Here is a 19,064-nt window from a genome sequence, read left to right on the forward strand (position 1 = left end):
CACAGCCGACTTACCCATTCTGAACTGGTTTTACGTTTCAGTTCTCTTAGCGCATAATAAGAGAAGAAAGAAAGAAAAGGGGCAAGCAGTTGGGCCTCGCAAAAAACCAGTGTTCGTCTTCCTTTCTCCTTCGTTCGTCTCCACCGCTCGCTTATGTAGCCTCGCGCCTTTGATCCAACACTTGGTATACAGAGCCTGGTTGTGGCCGGAGGCGAATCGGCGGCGGTGTGTAGCAATGGGAGATCAGTCACCGACGAAGAGCGACACCGGTGGTGGCGGAAAGTACACGCCGCCGAGCAAGAGGCTCGGAGCCAGCGGCTCCAGCAATGGGACGGTCGTCGTGGCCGCGCCGACGAGGAGCGTCGGAGTGTCGATTCGGTACCCCTAGCTGACTGAGAGCAATTATCAGTTGTGGGCGGCGAAGATGAAGATCATCCTCAAGCCAATGGGCGTTTGGTCGGCGATCACCGGAGAAGACGTCGATGAGGCCAAGGACCAGGGAGCCATGGCTGCTATCTCGCAGTCGATTCCCGACAACGTGATGATGTCGATCGTGGAATACAAGTTGGCGAAGGAGGCTTGGGAGGCCATCCGCACCATGCGTATCGGTGATGAGCGTGTTGTGCAGGCACGCATCAGTCACCTCACAAGGCGTTCTGAGCGCCTGACCATGGAAGGAGGTGAAGACGTCGGTGCATTCGGGCGCCGGCTCACCGCGCTCGTCGGAGAAATTCGAGCGCTTGGCGAGAACATGCAGGAGCACACCGCTGTTAAGCGGCTGTTCGCGGCGGTCCCGGATTGCTTCTTGCCAATAATAGGGACGATCGAGCAATGGGGCGACATCAAGAAGATGTCGGTCACCGAGGCCATTGGGCGGCTGCGGGCGTTCGAGGAGAACGAGTCCGGGCAGCGCCAAGACCAGGGCGACGACGGTGAGAAGTTGATGCTGGTCTCACGCGCGCAGCTGGAGGCACTGGTCCGGGAAGAAAAGAAGAAAGAAGAGGGCTCTAGCAACAGCGGCAAGGATGGCGACGGGCGTGGCGGTGGCCGCGGCCGAGATGACGACAAGAAAAAGCCCTGTGGCAAGTTCGATAAGTCGAAGATTACCTGCTTCGAGTGCGGGGAGAAAGGACACTTCAAGTCCGAGTGTGAGGCGTTGAAGAAAGAGAAGGCACTCCTTGCAGCTTCCGACGTCGACTACGAGCCGGGGTTGCTGATGGCAGTGGCATGTGAGCTTGCATCGGGGGCGGAGGAGCAGGTCACGGACGTTGTCAAGCCAGAAGGTATCAAGGTGAATGAGGTGCTTCGCCCCTTAGCTACGGTGGCCGAGTTGGAGGCTGCCACGGCTGAGGCTGAGCGGCTACGCGGTGAGTTAGCCACTGCAAATGCAAAGATGCATGTCATGTCCGATGAGTACAGGACACAGGAAGAGTTGTTGGTGTACGCAAGTGAGGAGAAGGCCAAGCTGCTGGAGGTGCAGCGCGTACTCTGCAAGGAGAATGGCGTGTTGCATGCCCTCGAGAACAAGACGACGACAGGAGCCATACAAGGAAGCACGCGGACTACCTAAACGACACCAGCGGCAGTAACGCCGCTAGCGGCCTTGAGGGATGCCATTACGACGCCGGCGGCCGTGATGCCGGCGGCTGCGACACCGTCGCCGGCGGCACTCGGCATGAACAGGCCGGGAGTGGAGCTTCTGAAGAAAGGCAATGAGTTCCTCCTGCTGAATGAGGAGAATGTCAAGCCTTTGGCGCTGTTTGGTTCGGTTGTGGATTTCTAAAAGTAGCTATGAAAAATCTGTTGTGGAAAAAAAGCTGTGGAAAATCTGATGTGAAAAAGATGTAGGTCATTTGACAAACCAGCTGATACAACTTTTTCAGATTTTGGCCCGCAGCGGAATCAGATTTTGGAAAGCATGTCCTAGGCTGCTTCCGCTTTTGGTTCAGATTTTGGCAACGGATTTCTGAAATTGGATTATGTTGCGTTTACCCTTTGGTTCAGATTCTGCTGCGCGGTAGCGGAATCCCTCGATAAAAGCTGAACCAAACAGAGCCTTTGTTGAGCATGGATGGATCAGCTGATGCATGGTGGCTTGATAGTGGTGCTAGCAACCACATGACAGGCTCACGGTGCAAATTCAAGGAGATAGATGAAAGCATCCGTGGACGTGTGAAGCTTGGAGATGGGTCTACAGCTCTTATTGAAGGAAAATGTCCAGTCCTTGTTGAATGCAAGAGTGATGAGCAGCTGCATCTGACCGAGGTATACTTTGTACCAAGTTTATGCAGTAACATAATCAGTCTTGGGAAGCTCTAAGAGGATGGAAATAGAGTAGTGCTAGATGATACATTCATGTGGATTAAAGATAGGTTTGGGAAGGTGCAGATGAAGGTACAAAGAGCACACAACCGACTGTACAAGGTGCTGCTCAAGACATCAGCTGGGGTTGTGCACAGGTCAACAAGGAAGCCATGTCTGAAGTCCAGCAGCAGCAACGGAGATGGCGAGGTTGAGCCGGCATGAAGGTTTGATACGCAAAGAAACAAGTTAAGTAACAAGATTAGGGAGGTGATTGTTGGTGCAAATCTTGTTACAAAGCAGGTTCAGATATTGCATTAGTCATTAGCTTCATGCATTAGTTCAGAAGGTTAGCTCGTACGTGCACATGACTGCAACATGTAGATACGCGCTAAGTAGTTGATTCCTAGCTAAATAATAGGGCCATGCAGCGTGAGTTTGTTCACGACTTGGTGTAGTATACTTGGAATTTCTGTTAGATAGCTAGGCCACCGTAAGCGGATCGTGGGATGGCACGACTTCATGTTTGCGTGATGGCAACACCACGACGATCGGGTGGACGTGGGATGGCACGGCCGACTTACCCGCTCTTAATTGGTTTTACGTTTCAGTTCTGTTAGCGCATAATAAGAGAAGAAAGAAATAAAGGGGGCAAGCAGTTGGGCCTCGCAAAAAACCAGTGTTCGTCTTCCTTTCTCCTTCGTTCGTCTCCACCGCTCGCTTGTGTAGCCTCGCGCCTTTGATCCAACAGTCGAGCAGCGTACGTCCGTCGGAGTGCCCGATCTGGGCGTCGCCAGCGCGTGCTACCGCCGGGTGTGCGGGTCGCGGCCACATGCTAGCCGCCGAGCGTGCTCACCGGCATTTTGTGCGCCTCTTGACTTGCCAGGGTGTGTGCACTAGAAGTATTCGATGAAATGCCGCATGGAGAGAGAAAGTGGGGGACGTGGTTATTTTGCAGCAAAAATTAGAGGATTGCCCGGACGCTCACCAGGCGCGGACACGATTGAGGCTCGAAATTAGGTGATCCTTGTTGCAGATTCTCTAAGAGCATCTCCGGCCGCGTCTCCAACAGGTCCTCTCAAGACGTTTTTCTAGTGCCGGCGCCTGAAAATCGGCGCAGCCGCGCCCTCAGGATCTCATTTAGCGCCGGTTTAGGCTGAAATAACAGCCGGCGAACCCGAGCCGAACCCAAGCACCCGGGGGTTGCCTAGGCGCGCCGGCAGAAGCCAAAAGGGACGTGGGGCCGCTCTGCCGGTGAGAGGGGGCCCTTTTCCCGCCGTTTCCTCCCGCTTTCCCCCCTCGGCTTATGTCTCATTCTCCGTTCCTCCCGCCAATCTCCTCCTCCTCCCCTCCCAATCGGCCGTCAAGCCGCCGAAGAAGTACGTGGCCCTCTGTGGCGCGACGGATGCCACCGCCGCCGCCGCCACCACCCAGCCGAAGCAGAGGAAGCAGAGGGTGACGCCGTCCAAGCCCCCGGGCATGTCTAACACCGACTAGAGGGTGGAAGTTCAGTGCTGAGAGGCTGTCACCACCGACCGGTGGAACAGGCCAAGAAGGCACGGGACAGGGCGGCGCTCGCGGCTGCGGCGATGGTGGAGCAGGAGGAGCACGCGGCCTAACAAGCCAAGGCCGCTCGAGCGGGGATGATGAATCCACCCGGCGGCCACGGCCCGTACGCGTCTTGAAGCCAGCAAAGCGTCGGGTCTCCGGCCGACTTCTCGTCGTCGCCACAACCCTGGGGCTGCACGCCGTCGCCGGGCTACGCCGACCCCGACGCGCACGGCGGGTTCAACCCCAACATCACCTTCCCGCATGGTCACCTGGCCCAGCGCACACCCTCGCCCGCCTTCGCCGGTGTGCAGTACCCTCCGTGCACCTACTCGCCGCCAGCCTACGCAGCCTCCCCGACGCCACCTCTCCGCCGTGTCGCGTTGCTCTTCTCGCAAGCCTCCTCGTCGCATCTCGGCGACACCGACGCGACGGAGGCCGACATGGACGACATCATCATGACCGGCTTGGCCGCCGCCGCCTCCCCCGGGTTCACTGCCCAAGACGACACAATGGACCTCAACGGCGACATGGACGGCGAGCATGACTACTGCGAGGAGGAGCCAGAGGAGGAGGAGGAGCCGGCGCCTGCTCCGGCGAGGAAAGGGAAGAAGAAGAAGAACCGGACGGCCAAGACCGGCGAGCCGCGCATCAAGTGGGCGTCCAAGGAGGACGAGTGCCTCACCAAAGCGTGTAAAGTCGTCTGCCTCAACCCGATCACCGGCACGAATCAGAGCGTCGACACGTATTGGGAGCGCATCAAGGTCGAGTTCGACGAGCGCAAACTCGTCGACCACTACTTCAAACGCATCTACATGCAGCGCGGGTCGAAGGCAACGGCGAACCATTTGGGGCTCATCCAAACGGCGTGCAACAAATGTCATGGGATCGTCAAGGAGATCGCGGCTCACCCAGAGAGTGGCGCCAGCATCGAGGATCAGATATGGCACACCCGTCTCTCCCTTTTCTTTTCGGCGTGTGCGCCGCCGACTGTTGTTCCTCAGCGCAAATGGTGCGGATGTCCGCCATGTTTCGCCAGGACATCAGCGACCAAGATTTCAAGTACCTCCACGTCTTCTGCCAGATCGAGAAGTGGGCGGATGTCCGGCGCACCCTCGCCAAGGCCAAGGAGACGTACAAGCCGGACATGCCAACGTCGGGCGCGACCGACGGGCGCCCGGACGGCAACAAAAGGACCAAGTCGGTGAAACACACTGAGTCGGCCACCGCGCATGTGCAAGAGTCCATCGAGCATTGCCTCGCCGACGCCCAGACCCGGGCCGCCCAGCAGGAAGAGAAAACCGAGGCGCGGTGGTCGGCGTTGATGACGAACATCGCCGTCAAGTTCAACCTGCTCCGGACCAACGTCGTCGTGAAGAAGAGGAACACCGACCTGGCTTTCCTGATGGGGGGCGCGGACATGCTCCGGAGCAACGACGAGCAGCTCAAGGCGTGGTACCTAGCGGAGCGTGGCCTCATCCTGAACCAGATGTCGTCGACCGCGACGCCAACTCCCACACTGACGCCTATGCCGCCGCCAAGCCCGAGCAATGATGCCTCGACGACGCCCATCACAGAAGTCGCGCCGACGCCGATCAGCCCTCGCACGCCGACTCCTCCGACGCCGGAGGCCGACACCACCGTTTGACGCAACGCGTCCGTCCTTTATTTTGCACGCTGAACTTTTTATTTGATCGCCGAATTGTGGCAAAGTGATCGCGGAACTGTGGTGCTGATCGCCGGATTTGTAGCATTTTTTGGAGCGGGAATGGACCAAGTTTGAATTTGCGACGCCTTGGGGGCGGCACTTGGGGCGTGGCTGGGACGTAGATCGCCCCCAGGGCCTAAAAATCGTCGGGTGAGCGCCTGAAAGAGCGCCGGCCTATGTGCGCGCGGTGGGGGGGGGGGGGGGGGGGGGGACGAGTGGAGATGCTCTAAGGCTGGTCATAGTGGAGAGCGTCGGCATATGTTACTAGTATATGTTACTATCTTCATAGTGGGTAGTGTCATATATATGGTAACATAGGTGTCTTTATTTATTATTTTGTAAATTCATTTTGCATTGAGAAGCGCTATGTGATGATAATATATTATGTTACTTTATTTGCCTTTTTTTTCATTAACTACTTGCCATCTCATCATTTTTACTTATGTGGCTACTACCTATATTAGTAGCACTATGACCAGCCTAATCGGACATGTAAAGGCCGCCCAACAGTTGCATGTCGACTGGTTCGTACGTACTCTGGCGAGCCGCCGGGGATTCGTGTGTGGTACAATCTCTGAGCGTGGCGCCCATGACGGGTGGCTGGTGATGGCTCTATTTCTTTTTAATTTTTTTACCCAAATTTAGAGCTCTTGTTGCATAAAAATTCATTATAAATGTCTCATTGATCCAGTTGCACGTCCATTACGCATGATATCTAGTTTGCAATCATTTTTATTGTGAGCATTGCTTTGTCTTTATTTTTATTAGATTTTAGCCGTATTTGTTTTGTTGTGTTTATAGGTAATTTCGAACTCCCATAAACTTAGCATGATGAAAGGAGCAACCACTAATACACAACGGGCGAGGATATTCACTTAGGTTGGACCCCAGTCGCACACAATTTTTGGAACCGTGTGCTCAAGTGGGCTGATGATTTGGCTGGTCCATCACTGAGAAGAGAAAATGCTGGCTTAAAACCGTCCACATGATTGCGATTAGCCGATTCATGTGTGATTATGGTTTCAGTCGCCCATAAGTCGTTTATACAGGACGTGTGTGATAGTACGTCTATCACTGATATTTTTTATCTGTTCATCGTGCGCGATTATCAGTCATCGCACACGGTGTCTTGCAGGTGCGCTAATCTGCCAATCGCACACCCTTGTTTCTAAAATCGTTTGTATTGCTGTCATCCATTGCACATAGTTTGTTTTATTGAACCGTGTCCAACACCATGATGAGCACAATAGGTTTTTCCCTTTAACTTAATATACATGCAAATCATATATTTGCTACATGCAGTTCAAAGGCAGACAACATAATTCATGCCACGCAACACACAAACACACACACTACGATACTAATATTCTAAAGGCACCTCTGATTTTTAAGCCGCATTCACGGCGTGTGATCAGTAGAGAAGCAAACACAAGGGTGGCTCATGTCCACAGAACAAAGAGAAAGAACTGCATAACAAGAATCTAAGCCTCCTCCCAAGGAAGTCGCCTTGCATTATGATATACTCCCTCCATCTCAAAGTCAGTGTCACTTATTTAGTACAACTTTTGCACTGGAGCAATAAATTTGGTAAGCAAGAATCACCCCCACCATCAAGAAATACTCTAATCTATGTGTATCTACAATCGAACAGCTCAACAGCCCCCGCCCCCCACGTCGTCTCCCTGGAGGCGGCTCGGGCGGGAACCCTAGCCGTCGCCGCCCTCGCCACCACCGGCAGATGTCGCCGGGCAAAGCCCGCTGGCAACCGGCGGCGGCGGGATCCATTCCCTCGCGTTCGGGCCTCTTCTCACCACCCTCGGCCCCCTCCCCCTCCCCCGCGCGCACTGGATCTCGTGTGGGCCGTGGGCCATGCCGTCGGTGGTCCTCTCCCCCGTGAATCGGTTCCCCTACTCCCGGCCTTGACCTCCCTCGCGCCCCAATGACCCCACCCCCCGGCGCTGGATCTTGGGGTGGCCGCCACGCCTCGCGCGGGCGCTGCTGCGGGTTCCTGTTCGTCGGTGGTCCTCTCCGCCGCGGCACGGCGTTGTCTCCCCTGTCCCTCCAGTACCACTCCTCCAGCCCCTCCCCCCTCTCGTCCAATCTTCGGCTGCTCTACCTCAGCCGGCCCTATCCCCCGGCACTTGTTGCAGCCAGGTCCACTGGCCTCTTCTCTCCCGGTGGCTTGGTCCAGGCATGCCTCGCTCTTTCTTAGGCTGGCTGGTGGCAGCGGTTCTGGGCAATGGCGGCTCTTGTGTGTGCAGCAGGGTTGTGATTGGTGGTGGGTCCGGCGGCGCCCGGTGTCTCCTCTATTCGACGACGGGTGGAGCTTCCTCCCTGCTGTAGTGTCTCCAGCCATCGGTGGTTCCTACATCTCCGAATCTTCCTGCGACATTGGGATTGTTCAATCAGGCCGAGGCGAAATCCCTGCGCAGACGTGCTGGCAGCGGCGACACCTGCGGGTGTCGTCTGCTTCTTGAAGGCGCTGCCATGGCCTTATCCTTGCCCCTCTTCGAGCACCGGAGGAAACTCTAGATCCGGTTCTCTGGATCGAACGGCGGCGGCATCTCAACGCCGTCACTTTCATTAAGGTGCTATCTTGGCTGCTCGTGGCGTCCCAGGTTTTTGATTTGGAGTTGTCAAGTGCCGTGCTTGGTGTGGGTGCTTCTCCAGGCATGGGCATCCGGGGCGCAATGTACGACATCGTCGGCTCTTCCTTCATGGTTCCTTCCTCGGGCCCGGCCGTGTCCTGCAACCCACTTGCCGACTCTTCTAGGCGCTTCTGGTGGGGGGTACGTTGACCTAGTCGGCTCTTGAGTCGTAGCCACGTGTCGTGGGTGCCTCGCGTTGGTCGTGACGCGGCCTTGGTGTCTTGTGTCTCGTCTCCTCACCTTTCTTGGTTGGAGTTTGAGCTAGGCTAGTTTTGGGTTGTGTTGTTTCTTTTCTGTTTTCCCACATTTTGGTGTGGTGTACTCCTTCCATCTCTATGTAATGTTCTTTCTTTGCAACGTTCTCTTCTACCTATCAATGAAATGATACACACTCCTGCGTATTCGTGAAAAATGTGCATCTACTATCATTCACAACACCAAAGATGAATATCAAGTCTTGAAAACCCTTGATTCTCAGATTCTCGGCCCAAGGAATGCAACTATAGGAGTTACTTCTGCTACTCTCTCTGTAATCACCCTAACAGGCTACAAGTTGTGTAGTGACCAACAACAATACATAGTGATTTGGTCTGCGATGCACCGATTACACCAATAGTGAGTTCTGTTTTCACTAGGACTAGACTTGGCATAAATTAAATTCTCCCCATGAGAATTTTCAGCTTCATAAGTAGCACAAGATGGATTTCCTCCAGCCAGAGGAAGTGCAGAGTCCTTGGTGACTGCGCATTCTTTCGATGCCCACCATAATCTGGTGGATAGTGCTGAGTCAATGTTCAGAGAAGGGATCCTAGCCAACCATGTGTCATGTTTATGTTTCCCAATCATCCAGCACATAAAAGCTCTGCTGCCGGTGTTCAGCTCCGTCCAAGTCTTACTGTTAAAAGAGCAGGTAATGCTCTAGCGCATGGACTAGCAGCACTGGCAAGAACAAAATGGAACCAGGAACTGACAGCGAATGTGCCTGATGATGGCTCGCTGATTGTATTCATTACTCGTAAATTTACTCAGGTTATCCTAAAACTAACATTTTGAGATATTCTTCTCAGGGTGATTTTTGGATCAATTCATATCATAATGGCTAAACAATTTGCATAAAATTGATCTGGAACAATTTGCACAATTTTTTCATAATTCCCTCTATTTCATAATAATGGCTGAAAATTTTGCTTAAAATTTTCGAGATTTCTTTCAATTCAATGTTGTTAAACTATCAATGCACAAGTCATGAAGACATTATTAGACAATATAGTGTATAATTTCAGTAACTACGGTAGAGTTTTATCCTACTCATGCAACAGTAGCACAATTGTTTCCAAGATTTCATAGTCTTACTGCACCATAACTTTCCGAGCCACATGGACCGACAATTAGTTGTCGGATGAGAATGTGAGATTCCAATTCACTAGGAAGAAATTGATGGAAACATACAAGAAGTGATTCTGTCAATATATAGCATAATAACACGTAAACAGGTTGCACAATCCAAGTCGGGTGATAACTAAAAACGACAAGGAAAGAAAACCCCTTGTGAATCTAAACTAATCTATGGATTGGCGGGGAGCATCCAGAATGCCTTGTCCGAGGACGGAGCTTCATCCAGCTTGTGCGTCTCCATGATACCATCTTTTACACTGAAAACGAGCAAGGTCTGCTCCCAAGGATACGCCATGTAGATGCAGTTCTCTCGCAGTCCAGACTTGCCGACAGAGCAGAGAGCACCAGAGTTGAACAGGGACAAGAGGAACGCTCGATCACCAACATCATACACTTTTCTCCATCTCTGCTTTGAGAAATCCATCCTATGAACTCTTGCACCATAAATTGTTTCCGCCCATAACAGGGAAACCATATAGAGCTCCGCGTCCGATTCCACCAGAAAAACTTGAGCTGGAGCCAGTTCAACACCGTAGATATCATCGACCACGTCGTTGATCTTGATGGAACTGAATACGGGAGCAGGGCAGAAATCAACAACACCAAGCTCGATTTGTGTGCTGTTGAAATAAAACTTGCCCCCGCATGCCGCGATCGGAGTTATGACCTCTTTGTCCTCGGATTGCAGGTCGAGGGCCGGCTGGGTTCCGATGTAGTAGTCGTGTTTCTGCCACTGATCGTCTCGGATGTGACAGTACCATATGAGGGTGGCGTAAGGCTCGACGAGAAGCACGACGGAGTTGGGAGCGGTGGGCTTGTTGGAGAGCAGGCAGGTGCAGTCTATGAACAGGTCCTGCTCGATCGGCAACGGCGGCAGCTCGATCTTGCCGCCTCGGTTCTGGGGACTCCACAGGAAGGTGGACGCGGAGGCAGGGCACCTGACCAGCATGAAGCCGTGCGTGGTTGGGCAGATCTCCTTGCCCTTCAGCTCGGCGATGTCGTCGGCGATCGTCTTCTTCTCCGACACGTGGAAGATCGGCGTGGTTCGACCCGCGCCGTGGTGGAAGGCGAGGCACGGCAGAGACTCGGCCAGCGCGCGGCTCGGCGACATCACTGTGTATAGAGATACAGATCCTACTAAAATCTCGCGTTAATTAGTGAGCTACGGTGGCGGTGGACAAAAGCGGCCGGCGAGATTGATGATCAACCTGCCACGATCCGCTTCTTAAATAATACGGGGACTAGATCGGGGAGCCTTACCTTTGGAGTATATGGAAGAATCGGAGTTGGGGTTGAGGTCTCTGCTCCGCCTCCGTCTCCATCTCCTCTCGCCTTTCCCTTCGCCTTCGCCTTTGGATCTACTGTATCTTTCCTCGCACCCAACCTGTTTTTTTTTTTTCATTTATTTAAAAGTCCAAATTTATTACCCTCAATCACAAAGTTTTACTCCCTGCTTTCCGTAATTAATATAAAAGCATTTTTCACACTACACTAATGTCAAAAAAGCTCTTATGAATCACTATAAATTTGACATCAGACTTGTAGAATTTTCAGATCGAACATCCCAGCAGCCGCGATCGCTTGACACGTCACGTCGTCACCCACAACAAGGCGTTCACTCGGCATCTCCCCTCGTGTGAACGAACATCACCCCGGCGCAGCCTTATTCGTTCAATCCCGAGAGTCCCCACTCCCCTTCGGTGGCCGCGTGTGAGAGGAGCTCTCTGTGTCGGGGCACAAGCGGGTGACACAACGTCACCATTGCGGCCCTACTCTGCACGCTCATCTGCGTCGTCGGCCTCGTCGTCGTAGCATGCTCCAGCCGCAACGCCAACACCAATGATCTACAATGGTTTGGCTAGAGTATTTTTGCTTTAATTTAGTTTATTTATTGACTATATAAAATCATTTTCTTTGCGCAAACAATAGCAAAAAAAGGTTAGTTGTATATGGACCATGGCAATTTAAGTTCATGGGACATGGCAAATTGTCACTTCCTATTCAACCGTCCTTCAAAGAGGCGGCGACGTCTGGCGACCGTCTCCAAGGTGGTCACGGAGCGGTCGAGCGCCCACGCGGCTGCGAGGTCAACGTCGTTGCGGATCCAGTGAAAGATCGTGGATGTCGCCTAGAGGGGGGGTGAATAGGCGCTTTAAAATGATTATGGTTTAGGCTTGAACAAATGCGGAATAAACCTAACGGTTAATTTGACAAGCACAAAACCTAAAACAATTAGGCTCATCTATGTGCACCAACAACTTATGCTAAGTAAGATAAACAACTATGTGATAGCAAGATATATAACATGAAATACTATGGCTATCACAAAGTAAAGTGCAAAAGTAAAAGGGCTCGGGTAAGAGATAACCGAGGCACGCGGAGACGACGATGTATCCCGAAGTTCACACCCTTGCGGATGCTAATCTCCGTTTGGAGCGCTGTGGAGGCAGAATGCTCCCCAAGAAGCCACTAGGGCCACCGTAATCTACTCACGCCCTCGCACAATGCAAGATGCCGTGATTCCACTAAGGGACCCTTGAGGGCGGTCACCGAACCCGTACAAATGGCAACCCTTGGGGGCGGTCACGAGTACCCGTCAAATTGCTCGGGGCGATCTCCACAACCCAATTGGAGACCCCGACGCTTGCCCGGAGCTTTACACCACAATGATTGAGCTCCGAACACCACCAACCGTCTAGGGCGCCCAAGCACCCAAGAAAAACAAGCTCAGGGGTACCAAGCACCCAAGAGTAATAAGCTTCTCAACTTGTAACTTCCACGTATCACGTGGAGAACTCAAACCGATGCACCAAATGCAATGGCAAGGGCACACGGAGTGCCCAAGTCCTTCTCTCTCAAATCCCACCGAAGCAACTAATGCTAGGGAGAAAAATGAGAGGAAGAACAAGAAGGAGAACACCAAGAACTCCAAGATCTAGATCCAAGGGGTTCCCCTCACATAGAGGAGAAAGTGATTGGTGAAAATGTGGATCTAGATCTCCTCTCTCTTTTCCCTCAAAAACTAGCAAGAATCCATGGAGGGATTGAGAGTTAGCAAGCTCGAAGAAGGTCAACAATGAGGGAAGAACACGAGCTCAAGAGATAAGGTTCATTGGGGAAGAAGACCCCCTTTTATAGGGCCTCCCGAATCCAACCGTTATGTGCTCAGTCCGCGCACGAGCGGTACTACCGCTCAAGGGAGCGGTACTACCGCCCGGGCGGTAGAACACGAAGAGCGGAGCAAAGCAGAGGGCGAGGCAGAGTCGTATGAGCGGCACTACCGCTGGAGCAAGCGGTACTACCATTGGCCGCAGCAGTACTGCCGCTTGGCCCAGCGGTACTACCGCTGGGACCGCGCACAACGCCTACCACGAGCACAGGGAGAAGGAACAGGGAGGAGGGCCATTGAGCGGCACTAGGGGCGGTGGTAGCCGTGGTACTACCGCACACGAGCGGTACTACCGCTCCTACTGCCGCTACTACTGCCACAGAACCCGACACGAGAAAACCACGTCTCGAGTCGAGGCGGTACCAGCGCGGAACCGGAGTCGTACTACCGCTTATGGCCATGGGCGGTACTACCGCTGTGGGGCAGCGGTACTACCGCTTGTGGCGATACGCGGTACTGCCGCTCCAGCCCAGCAGTACTACCGCTGGCGCCATCCTTATGCCACTTCCACGAAAACAAGTATACTCCAAGGAAAACCAGAACTGGCAAAACTTCTGCAGATGAGCTCCGAATTGAGCAAACTCAAGCTTGCTGGAAACAAGACAATGAGTAGCATCAAAACAGCGACTGGTTATAGTAAGAAGGGGCAGGGGAGGTATGCCTAACAAATAGAGGAGTGAAACCTCCAACCGAGAAGAACTAGCATAACCTCCAACATCGAAAACATCATAGAAGATGCGAGTGAACTCCGTTTTCGATGAACTCGAGCTTGTCATCAGATGACCAAAAGCTTCAAAACTCACAAAGAGAAGAACCAAACAAGAACCAATAAAGATGATGCAAGGATGCAATGGTTAGAGCTCTCTATGAACGATACAATCAAGCTACTCATCGAGAGCCCCCCTTGATCGTACGGCAATCGATCCTATAACCCAGTCTTCCACAACTACCATGAGACCAGTAAAATAGAAAACCTATTAAGGGCAAATCTTTGCCTTGCACATAGTCCACTTGAGTTAGATGATGACGATCTTGACTCCCTCAAGTTGGACCACCTTTTTGTTGGGGAACGTTGCAGAAAACAAAATTTTTCCTACTCGTTTCACCAAGATCATCTATGAGTTCATCTAGCAACGAGTCATCTAATGCATCTACATACCTTTGTAGATGGCGCACGGAAGCGTTCAAAAGAACGGTGATGATGTAGTCGTACTCGACGTGATCCAAATCACCGATGACCAGCGCCGAACGGACGGCACCTCCGCGTTCAACACACGTACGGGACGGGAGACGTCTCCTCCTTCTTGATCCAGCAAGGGGAAAGGAGAGGTTGATGAAGATCCAGCAGCACGACGGCGTGGTGGTGGATGCAGGGCGTCACAGAAGCAGGGCTTCGCCAAGACTACGAGGGAGAGACGTAACGGGGGGAGATGGAGGCGCCAGGGGCTGGTGTAAAATCCCTCCTCTCCCCCCACTATATATAGGGGTGCCATGGGGGGGGCGCCGGCCCTAGTAGATGAGATCTACTAGGGGGGGGGGGCGGCGGCCTAGGGTGGGGGGCTTGCCCCCCAAGGCAAGGGGCGCCCCCTCCAGGGTTTCCCCTCTAACCCTAGCCGCATGGGCCCTTGGGGGTTGGCGCCCCAGCCCACTAAGGGCTGGGTTCCCTCCCACTTCAGCCCATGGGGCCCCCCGGGATAGGTGGCCCCACCCGGTGGACCCCCGGGACCCTTCCGGTGGTCCCGGTACAATACCGGTGACCCCGAAACTTGTCCCGATAGCCGAAACAGCACTTCCTATATATAATTCTTTACCTCCGGACCATTCCGGAACTCCTCGTGACGTCCGGGATCTCATCCGGGACCCCGAACAATATTCGGGTTACTGCATATACATATCTTCTCAACCCTAGCGTCACCGAACCTTAAGTGTGTAGACCCTACGGGTTCGGGAGACAAACAGACATGACCGAGACGACTCTCCGGTCAATAACCAACAGCGGGATCTGGATACCCATGTTGGCTCCCACATGCTCCACGATGATCTCATCGGATGAACCACGATGTCGAGGATTTAATCAACCCCGTATGCAATTCCCTTTGTCAATCGATATGTTACTTGCCCGAGATTCGATCGTCGGTATCCCAATACCTCGTTCAATCTCGTTACCGGCAAGTCACTTTACTCGTACCGTAATGCATGATCCCGTGACCAGACACTTGGTCACTTTGAGCTCATTATGATGATGCATTACCGAGTGGGCCCAGTGATACCTCTCCGTCATACGGAGCGACAAATCCCAGTCTTGATCCATGTCAACCCAACAGACACTTTCGGAGATACCCGTAGTGTACCTTTATAGTCACCCAGTTACGTTGTGACGTTTGGCATACCCAAAGCACTCCTACGGTATCCGGGAGTTACACGATCTCATGGTCTAAGGAAAAGATACTTTGACATTGGAAAACTCTAGCAAACGAACTATACGATCTTGTGCTATGTTTAGGATTGGGTCTTGTCCATCACATCATTCTCCTAATGATGTGATCTCGTTATCAATGACATCCAATGTCCATAGTCAGGAAACCATGACTATCTGTTGATCAACAAGCTAGTCAACTAGAGGCTTACTAGGGACATGTTGGTGCCTTTTATTCACACATGTATTACGATTTCCGGATAACACAATTATAGCATGAATAAAGACAATTATCATGAACAAGGAAATATAATAATAAAGCTTTTATTATTGCCTCTAGGGCATATTTCCAACAGTCTCCCACTTGCACTAGAGTCAATAATCTAGTTACATTGTGATGAATCGAACACCCATGGAATTCTGGTGTTGATCATGTTTTGCTCTAGGGAGAGGTTTAGTCAACGGATCTGCTACATTCAGGTCCGTGTGCACTTTACAAATCTCTATGTCTCCATCTTGAACATTTTCACGAATGGAGTTGAAGCGACGCTTGATGTGCCTTGTCTTCTTGTGAAACCTGGGCTCCTTGGCAAGAGCAATAGCTCCAGTGTTGTCACAGAAGAGCTTGATCGGCCCCGACGCATTGGGTATGACTCCTAGGTCGGTGATGAACTCCTTCACCCATATTGCTTCATGTGCTGCCTCCGAGGCTGCCATGTACTCCGCTTCACATGTAGATCCCGCCACGACGCTTTGCTTGCAACTGCACCAGCTTACTGCCCCACCATTCAAAATATACACGTATCCGGTCTGTGACTTAGAGTCATCCAGATCTGTGTCGAAGCTAGCGTCGACGTAACCCTTTACGACGAGCTCTTCGTCACCTCCATAAACGAGAAACATTTCCTTAGTCCTTTTCAGGTACTTCAGGAGATTCTTGACCGCTGTCCAGTGTTCCTTGCCGGGATTACTTTGGTATCTGCCTACCAAACTTACGGCAAGGTTTAAATCAGGTCTGGTACACAGCATGGCATACATAATAGAACCTATGGCTGAGGCATAGGGGATGACACTCATCTCTTCTATTTCTTCTGCCGTGGTCGGACATTGAGCTGAGCTCAATTTCACACCTTGTAACACAGGTAAGAACCCCTTCTTAGAATGATCCATATTGAACTTCTTCAATATCTTATCAAGGTATGTGCTTTGTGAAAGACCTATGAGGCGTCTCGATCTATCTCTATAGACCAGTATGTATGATTTCCAATAAGTCGGTTGCTCGCTCCATTGTTCCTGAGAACGGAGTCTTGGTCATTTTACCCATAAGGCATGGTTCGCACGTGTCAAATGATTCATAATCAAGAGACTCTAAAAGTCCATCAGCATGGAGCTTCTTCATGCGTTTGACACCTATGTGACCAAGGCGGCAGTGCCACAAGTATGTGGGACTATCATTATCAACCTTACTTCTTTTGGTACTCACATTATGAACATGTGTAGCATCACGTTCGAGATTCATAAAGAATAAACCATTCACCATAGGAGCATGACCATAAAACATATCTCTCATAAAAATGGAACAACCATTATTCTCAGATTTAAAAGAGTAGCCATCTCGAATTAAACGAGATCCCGATACAATGTTCATGCTCAAAGCTGGCACTAAATAACAATTATTAAGGTTTAAAACTAATCCCGAAGGGAGATGCAGAGGCAGCGTGCCGACGGCGATCACATTGACCTTGGAACCATTCCCGACGCGCATCGTCACCTCGTCCTTTGCCAGTTTCCGCTTATTCCGCAGCCCCTGCTTTGAGTTACAAATGTGAGCAACTACACCGGTATCAAATACCCAGGAGCTACTACGGGCACTAGTAAGGTACACATCAATTACATGTATATCATATATACCTTTTGTTTTGCCGGCCTTCTTATCCGCTAAGTACTTAGGGCAGTTCCGCTTCCAGTGACCGCTTCCCTTGCAATAAAAGCACTCAGTCTCGGGCTTGGGTCCATGCTTTGGCTTCTTCCCGGCAGCTTGCTTGCCAGGCGCGGCAACCTCCTTGCCGTCTTTCTTGAAGTTCTTTTTACCCTTGCCTTTCTTGAACTTAGTGGTTTTATTGACCATCAACACTTGATGTTCTTTCTTGACTTCTACCTCCGCTGATTTCAGCATTGAGAACAACTCAGGAATGGTCTTTTGCATCCCCTGCATGTTGAAGTTCATCACAAAGCTCTTGTAGCTTGGTGGAAGCGACTGGAGGATTCTGTCAATGACCGCATCATCCGGGAGATTAACTCCCAGCTGAGACAAGCGGTTATGCAACCCAGACATAGTGAGTATGTGCTCACTGACAGAACTATTTTCCTCCATCTTACAGCTGAAGAACTTATCGGAGACTTCATATCTCTCGATCCGGGCATGAGCTTGAAAAACCATTTTCAGCTCTTCGAACATCTCATATGCTCCATGTCTCTCAAAAACGCTTTTGGAGCCCCGGCTCTAAGCTGTAAAGCATGCCGCACTGAACGAGGGAGTAGTCATCAACACGTGTCTGCCAAGCGTTCATAACGTCTTGGTTCTGTGGGACGGGAGCTTCACCTAGCGGTGCTTGTAGGACATAATCTTTCTTGGCAGCTATGAGGATGATCCTCAGGTTCCGGACCCAGTCCGTATAGTTGCTGCCATCATCTTTCAGCTTAGTTTTCTCTAGGAACGCGTTGAAGTTGAGGACTACGTTGGCCATTTGATCTACAAGACATATTGCAAAGATTTTAGACTAAGTTCATGATAATTAAGTTCATCTAATCAAATTATTAATGAACTCCCACTTAGATTAGACATCCCTCTAGTCATCTAAGTATTACATGATCCGAGTTAACTAGACCGTGTCCGATCATCACGTGAGACGGACTAGTCAACGTCGGTGAACATCTTCATGTTGATCGTATCTTCTATACGACTCATGCTCGACCTTTCGGTCTTCTGTGTTCCGAGGCCATGTCTGTACATGCTAGGCTCGTCAAGTCAACCTAAGTGTTTGCATGTGTAAATCTGTCTTACACCCGTTGTATGTGAACGTCTGAATAAAACACCCGATCATCACGTGATGTTTTGAAACAGCGAACTGTCGCAACGGTGCACAGTTAGGGGGAACACTTCTTGAAATTAGTATGAGGGATCATCTTATTTACTACCGTCGTTCCAAGTAAACAAGATGCAAAACATGATAAACATCACATGCAATCAAATAATAAACGTGACATGATATGGCCAATATCACATAGCTCCTTTGATCTCCATCTTGGGGCTCCATGATCATCTTGTCACCGGCTTGACACCATGATCTCCATCATCATGATCTCCATCATCGTGTCTCCATGAAGTTGCTCGCCAACTATTACTTCTACTACTATGGCTAACGCATTTAGCAATAAAGTAAAGTAATTTACATGGCGTTTCTCGATGACACGCAGGTCATATAAAAGAATAAAGACAACTCCTATGGCTCCTGCCGGTTGTCATACTCATCGACATGCAAGTCGTGATTCCTATTACAATAGCATGAACATCTCATACATCACATATAGATCATTCATCATTCATCACAACTTTGGCCATATCATATCACAAACCACTTGCTGCAAAAACAAGTTAGACGTCCTCTAATTGTTGTTGCATGTTTTACGTGGCTGAATTAGGGTTCTAGCAAGAACGTCTTCTTACCTACGTTAAAGCCACAACGTGATTTGTCAACTTCTATTTACCCTTCATAAGGACCCTTTTCATCGAATCCGCTCCAACTAAAGTAGGAGAGACAGACACCCGCCAGCCACCTTATGCAACTAGTGCATGTTAGTCGGTGGAACCGGTCTCAC

General features: G+C 51.2%; 2 protein-coding genes across 3 annotated transcripts; one reads left to right on the forward strand and one right to left on the reverse strand.

Moving 5' to 3' along the window:
* Nucleotides 1–443: 443 nt before the first annotated feature.
* LOC147983671 (uncharacterized) lies at nucleotides 444–1,570 on the forward strand. Its single transcript, XM_087540824.1, has one exon. The coding sequence runs from the start codon at nucleotides 446–448 to the stop codon at nucleotides 1,568–1,570; it is 1,125 nt and encodes a 374-aa protein (XP_087396950.1). The 5' UTR covers nucleotides 444–445.
* An 8,077-nt stretch (nucleotides 1,571–9,647) lies between these two features.
* On the reverse strand, nucleotides 9,648–10,981 carry LOC125540912 (uncharacterized). 2 transcript variants are annotated; one of them, XM_048704436.2, is made up of 2 exons: nucleotides 10,861–10,981; nucleotides 9,648–10,734 (listed from the first exon to the last, which is right to left on the reverse strand). In XM_048704436.2, the coding sequence occupies exon 2, from the start codon at nucleotides 10,709–10,711 to the stop codon at nucleotides 9,770–9,772; it is 942 nt and encodes a 313-aa protein (XP_048560393.2). In that variant the 5' UTR covers nucleotides 10,712–10,734; nucleotides 10,861–10,981; the 3' UTR covers nucleotides 9,648–9,769. The 2 variants fall into 2 exon arrangements, with proteins under 2 accessions (XP_048560393.2, XP_048560392.2); XM_048704435.2 differs by having other exon boundaries at nucleotides 9,648–10,737; nucleotides 10,861–10,966.
* Between the last annotated feature and the right edge of the window lie 8,083 nt (nucleotides 10,982–19,064).

This window comes from Triticum urartu, chromosome 2A (assembly GCF_056163025.1).
Source record: "Triticum urartu cultivar PI428250 chromosome 2A, HENAU_Tu73, whole genome shotgun sequence".
Classification (NCBI taxonomy): domain Eukaryota; kingdom Viridiplantae; phylum Streptophyta; class Magnoliopsida; order Poales; family Poaceae; genus Triticum; species Triticum urartu.